Source organism: Carlito syrichta, unplaced genomic scaffold (assembly GCF_000164805.1).
Source record: "Carlito syrichta isolate Samal-C Ts95f unplaced genomic scaffold, Tarsius_syrichta-2.0.1 Scaffold153989, whole genome shotgun sequence".
In the NCBI taxonomy this organism is placed as follows: Eukaryota; Metazoa; Chordata; class Mammalia; order Primates; family Tarsiidae; genus Carlito; species Carlito syrichta.
Window position 1 is genome coordinate 941 of NW_007098085.1, and position 6,291 is coordinate 7,231.

Below are 6,291 nucleotides of genomic sequence, written 5' to 3' on the forward strand. Positions count from 1 at the left end.
TGCATCCCCCCCCCCCGCCCCACCGTGTCAGAATTCGAGCTGCTCTCCGTGGCCGGTGGCCATGGCTGAGGCCGGCCCCGCCCCACGTCAGGCCTGGGTCCCCAGCCCCGTCCAGGAGCCCCCAGCTTGGGGCTCAGGGCCCCCCACTGCCCTGAGTGGGGCCAGAGCCCTGGCTGGGCTGTCGGGTGTCCCCCCTGGCCCCTTAGAGGTCCTCAGCTAGCCGGGGGCTTTGGCTAAGACCCTTCTTGCTGTGCAAGCCCCCGTATCCACCCCACAGCCCAAGGGCCGGGTGCCCCTCTGGGGCCCGGCTCCTGGCCCAGCCCCTTGCCTACCACTCCCCTCCCCAGGCCTCAGTTTCCCCCTTCTGCCCTTGGGCGTCGGAGGCCCTGCGATACTGAGCGGGGCGTCTCCCCCTGCATCTGCGCCCTTCCCCCGCCGCGGCCTCAGCGGCTGCCGACAGCAGGGGGCACTTTGACTCTTCGGTGAGCCCGGCAGCTCCTCCCCACCCCCCTGCACCTGCCTGCCTTGCAGAGCTGCTCCTGAAAGGCCCCTCTGTGCAGCTGCTGCTGGCTCGGACCCTGCCCACCTCGGACGGCGGGTCTGGGTCTCGGCTGGCACGTACACCATGCAAATCGTGGAAAATGTACACGTTTCCCAGCGTCCTCTCCCGGCTCCGTCCTGCTCAAAGGCAGAGCCAGCCACCGCCCACTGGCCTGCCTCCCTTCCCCTGCAATATAGCCCCTGCCCTTGTCTGGTCCTCCAGGGACACCCACGGATCCCCCCATCACCCCCTCTTGACGTCCACCTCCCCCAACTCCCTCCCCAACCCCCCACCCATACACAGCAAGGCAGGAGCAGCCCAGGAACCCACCAGACCAATAGGGTGGTCATGGCAAACAAACCGCCAGGCTGGGGCCCAACCAGCCTCTGTGCCTGGGTGACCCTTGGTCGAGCGTGGCCTGCTCGGCTGGGCCCAGCAATTCCCCACGAGGCCCCGGGCCTCAGCACAGAGGGCCAGGAGACGAGACCAGCTCCGAGGTTGCCGGAGCTTTCCCAGAGGCTCAAGTCTCAGAATTCCTCGGCCCTCCACTCGCCTGACTGCCCCTGTTTTACAGATGGGGAAACTGAGGTTTGGGAATGAGAAGAGACTCGAACCACACCACAGAAGGGGTCCATAGGCTTTCCTCCTGTTCCCATAGGTCCTGGCAGCTCGCCCATGGGAACCAGGAAGGCGAGGGACTGAACCAAGCCCAGGACCACCTGCAGGAGCTGTCTCTGAGCCAGGAGGGGCCGTGCCCAGAGGAGACCACCCAGGGCGAGCAGGGGGCGGCAGCAGAGGCCGACGAGGAGGTGACAGCTCCCCTCAGGGTCTGGGCCCACTCCCACATCTAGACGGGTCTGCCTGTGCCGTCTGCACCACTGGGGGGGGGAACCCATGGGATTGGCCAGAGGGAGCCAGTGTCCCACACCCTCAGGCCCACATTCTCAGAGGGGGTGAGGCTCTGTGGCCTCCGGAAAGATTCCTCCTGCCTGGTCAGGAGACACTGCCCTGGAGGCACCCATCCCTCCCTGAGAATTCCAGGTCTGGAGCCTGTAGGGCCAGGAGGACCTGAGGTCTGGGCTGGTGGGAAGGAAGGTGGGGTCTGCCCTCAAGGTCCTGGGTGGGGCAGAGATGGGCAAGCAGGGTGGTCATCCGGGGGCCTGGGCTTTCTTTCCCCAGCACCAGGAATGTCAACGACCCAGGACCCCCTGCCCCCCAGAGCTGGCGGAGACCGCCGACCAGAGCTCACCTCCCCTGAGCCCCACCACCAAAGTAAGTCAAGCTCCAGACCACCCTCTCTCCTCTCTCACAGACCCATGGCCCGGACATGTCAGTCCCGGACCTGGGGCGTTGGCCCAGCCCCTGGTCTGCCGTCCCCCTGTGCCTGGCGCTCAGCAAATCCCTGGGACATGAAAGTGGGTTACTGGGCTGGTGGGAGGGAGGAGTTGGGGGTGGGGATGGGCCTCGCCTTGGCTGCCTGAGGCCCACATCTCTGTCCACCCCCACCCCCAGCTCATCGACAGGACCGAGTGCCTGAACCGCGCCATAAAGAAAAGGTAATGTCTGTTTACCAGTATCCCAGCAAGGGCTCCCCCAGAGAAGGCTGAAGAGAGGCACTGGAAAGTGGAGATCTGGCGACCAGGGAGGCTCTGGGTGGCGCTCAAAGTGGGCTGGGAGAAGTCTGGTGGGGGAACATGAGGGCTGACCCTTCTCCTATCCTCCAGTAATAGTGTGAAGAAGTCCCAGCCACCCGTGCCTGTCTCCAAGATTGAAGAGCGGCTGGAGCAGTACACCCAGGCCATTGAGGTAGGACCAGGCCCTCCTTTGCTATGGGTCCCTTCTCCATCCAGGCACCGCTCCTCCATCCACTGACACCTTTCTATCGAACCAACATTCCTCCATCCAGCCAAAGCCCTTGCATCCAATCACAGCCACGTCCTTCCACCAACCAACACTCCTCCATCCAACCAAAGCCCTTCCATCCAACCGACACTCCATTATCTGATCAATACGCCTTCATCCAGCACTCCTCCATCCAGCCAAAGTCCTTCCAACCAACCACATCCTTCCATCGAACCAATGCTTCTCCATCCAATCACTGCTCCTCCATCCAATCAACATTCCCTCATGCAGCCCGAGTCCTTCCATCCAACCAGCACTTCACCATCCAATCAATGTTCCTCTGTCCAACCAACACTCCTCCCTCCAATGTCCTGTCGTTCAATGTCCTGTCATCCAACCAGCACCCTTCTAACCAACCAGTACTCTCCCCCCACTAAATGTCCCTCCATCCAACCAGTACTGGATCCAACTAATGCCCCTCCATCCAACCAATACTCCACTATCCAACCAATACTCCTGCCACTATTCAGGACTCTCCCATCCAACCAATGCTCCTCCATCTAATCAACACTCTTCCATGCAACCAACACTTCTCTATCCAACCAATACTCTTCCATCCAAGCAATACTCCTTCATCCAACCAATATATTCCTCAATCCAACCAATATGCCCCTTCAACTATTCAGTACTCTTCCATGTAATCAATACTCCTTCATCCAACCAATACTCCTTCATTCAGTTGATATACTTCCATTCAACCAATACTCCTCCATCCAACCAATACCCTTCCCTCCAACCAATACTCTTCTATCCAACCAATACTCCTCCATCTAATCAATACCTTTCCATTCAACCAACACTCCTCAATCCAACCAATGCTCTTCCATCCAAGCAATACTCCTCCCTCCAACCAATGCTCTTTCATCCAAGCAATACTCCTTTCAATTTCTATTTCTTCACTCAATCAATGCTCCTTCATCCAACCAGTACTCCTCCAGCCAACCAATGCTCTTCCATCCAACCAATACTCCTCCATTCAACCAATACCTTTCCATTCAACCAATACTCCTTCATCCAACCAATACTCCACCATTTAGTCAATACTCTTTCATCCAACTAATACTCCTCCATCCAACCAGTACTCCTCTATCCAAGCATTTTTCCTCCATTCAATTGCTACTACTACATTCAATCAGTGCTCCTTATCCTAACCAATACTCCTCAGTCCAACCACTACTCCATCTAATCAATATCCTTCCATCCAACCAGTACTCCTCAGTCAACCAATACTCTTTCATTCTAGCAATACTGCATCCAAGCAATACTCTTCCATCCAATTGATACTTCTTCAATCAATGCTCTTCCATTCAACCAATACTCCTCCATCCAACAAATACCCTTCCATCCAACCAATATTCCTTCATACAAGTAATACTCCTCCATCCAATCGATACTTCTTCATTCAGTCAATGCTCTTCCATCCAACCAATACTCTTCCATCCAAGCAATACACCTTCATCCAAGCAATACTCCTCCATCCAATTGATACCTCTTCATTTAATTGATGCTCTTCCATCCAACCAATACCCTTCCATCCCCGGTGCTCTGTCTCTTCTGCAGACTGCTGGCCGAACCCCCAAGCTAACCCGCCAGGCCTCCATAGAGCTGCCCAGCATGGCCGTGGCCAGTACTAAGAGCCGGTGGGAAACAGGAGAGGTACAGACTCAGTCTGCCGTCAAGACCCCTTCCTGCAAGGTAGGACCTCCCACTCCCACCCCGGTGTAGGCTGACCAGGGGAGTCTGAGCCTGGAGACAGTTGCAGGCTGGGTTTCCTTGGAGAGACAAGCAGGGGACTGTCTGGGATGAGGTGGGTGGACAGAACACTGGGGCCTTGTGGGGCTGGGTAAGCCTTCGCCGGTGTTGAAGGTGGAGAGGCCTGTGAAGGTGTATGGTGCTTTCTTTCCTTTCTCTGCCTCTTCCACTGGGGTCTCACCCAAAAGTGAGGTGGGCAGGTCCCAGGACCCCTGGCTTCATAAAACCAGGCCCAGACTCAGAGGTGCACACCTGGGACATAGCCTCCTTCTGTCTCCAGGATATTGTAGCTGGAGACATGAGCAAGAAAAGCCTCTGGGAGCAGAAGGGAGGCTCCAAGACCTCATCAACAGTTAAGGTAGGGTCTAAATGGAGTTGGTACAGACAGGGCAGAGAGCAGCTGCCCTCTAGGCATCAAGGAGGGCTTCCTGGAGGTAGAAGTGGCCTCCTCTCCCTTCTGCCACCTCACTCTCTGTCTCCTTCCTCCACAGAGCACCCCATCTGGGAAGAGGTATAAGTTTGTGGCCACTGGGCATGGGAAATATGAGAAGGTGCTTGTGGATGGGGGCCCAGCGCCCTAGGCCGCCCACCCGGTGAGTTAGGGACTCCCACCGAAGCGTGATGTAGTGTGCCTGAGTATGTGGTTCTGGGAACATGGCGGCGTGGACAGGGCCTGCTTGTCCCTAGCACAGGCTGCGAAGCTGGGCTCAGAGCCGGCCACCACCCAGACCGGCTCGGTCTCCCATCCCTGCATGGACTTGGCTGCCCTCACCTGACTCTGGGTTCAAACTCTGTTCATTTCACCAGAATCCGCGGCCACTGCCCACAGGGATGCTCAAAGCTTCCTTCCGGGACCCCACCAATTCCCTAGGGCTTACTAGGGAGGTGAGGGCAGCTTGGTCACTGCAGGGATAGGCTGAAGGACCAGGATGGAGCCCCGCCCATCCGTGGGTCCCAGGTCTACAAGGGGCCAGGGCCCAAGTCCTATCCCCCCATCCCAGCCGAGGGCTGCCCGGGTTTCTGCTGCCTTCCCTGTCCCTTGGTGAAGACAGAGAGGTGACACCCCTGCCATGGTCAGACACACTTTTATTCGTGGCCTGGGTCCCAGGCTCCATTTACAGCACCCATGACACCCCGGGTGGGGCAGCTGGCCCTACCGTCTTCCCCCTGAATCCCGGACCCTGGTGAGCTGACCCGAGGCTCTTCCTGGCATGTTGGCAGCCCTCTCTTACGGCCGATGGCCCTGCTGAGCCTGGCTGACTAGGGTCCCTCTGGTGCCCTGCCTGGGCCACGGCCCCTCCTTGGCCTGGCCTGGCTCTTCACCTGGCCCTAGGGTGGAGGGTAGGACACCGCCTCCTCTGGCCGCCAGATCTGGCCATGCCCCCACGCCCCCGTCCCCCGCCCCTCAAGCTCTGTCCTCAGGCCATCAGCCCAGGGGGGAAAGCAGAGGTGGGCGGCCAAAGGGGTCATCGGCGGGCCCTCCTCCCGCAATCCACCGCCCCCATGTGAGCCAACTCCCACACGCCCCTGGCCCTGGGGTCTGGCCCTGTCCCCAGGACTCATGGGCAACGGGACTGCCGCCCCAGCTCACGGTGGGTGGCAGTGGCCATGCACCCTGACTGCCCCTGCGTTACACAGTGCACAGACCCTGCCCAAATCTTTGACGGCGGGTGGGGCCGCCTGCAGGAAGCCCAGGCCAGCCCTGCCCAGGGAAGTCAATATGTCCAAGCCCCTGCCTCCTATCAGATGTGTGCATTTTCCACGCTACCCAGCTTCACCGCCCCCACCACACCCCACGCAGACCTCTCCTCCACCCGCTCCACACACCAAGACCCCGGGTATCCCATCATCCCCCGCTTTCCAACTTGCCCTCCCTGCTCTGGCCCCCTGCCCTCTGACTGCCGGTCTCCCCTTCCCTGGTGCCCCCTCCCCAGGCCGCCCCGCCCCCTGCACCCCTCTGGCCCTGGTGCCCCCTCGCCCGTCCACGCCATGGTCCATGTCATGGTCCACGCCACTCCAGCCGTGTCACTGGAGCCTCCAGCCTGCCGCGGTGCGGTTAAAGTTCTTGGGCTGGGGGCTGAGCCCCAGGACAGGGT

General features: G+C 59.3%; 1 protein-coding gene across 1 annotated transcript in view; it reads left to right on the forward strand.

The window, feature by feature from the left end:
• Nucleotides 1-4,788, forward strand: part of LOC103252272 (lymphocyte-specific protein 1) — a 5,209-nt gene extending 421 nt beyond the window's left edge. Inside the window, exons 2-8 of the mRNA XM_021709019.1 lie at nt 1,200-1,350; nt 1,721-1,813; nt 2,054-2,097; nt 2,266-2,347; nt 4,004-4,138; nt 4,476-4,553; nt 4,687-4,788. Of these exons, the coding sequence (XP_021564694.1) occupies nt 4,058-4,138; nt 4,476-4,553; nt 4,687-4,776 (249 nt within the window). The 5' untranslated portion in view covers nt 1,200-1,350; nt 1,721-1,813; nt 2,054-2,097; nt 2,266-2,347; nt 4,004-4,057 and the 3' untranslated portion in view covers nt 4,777-4,788. The remainder of the gene's footprint in view (nt 1-1,199; nt 1,351-1,720; nt 1,814-2,053; nt 2,098-2,265; nt 2,348-4,003; nt 4,139-4,475; nt 4,554-4,686) is intronic.
• The last annotated feature ends 1,503 nt before the right edge of the window (nt 4,789-6,291 follow it).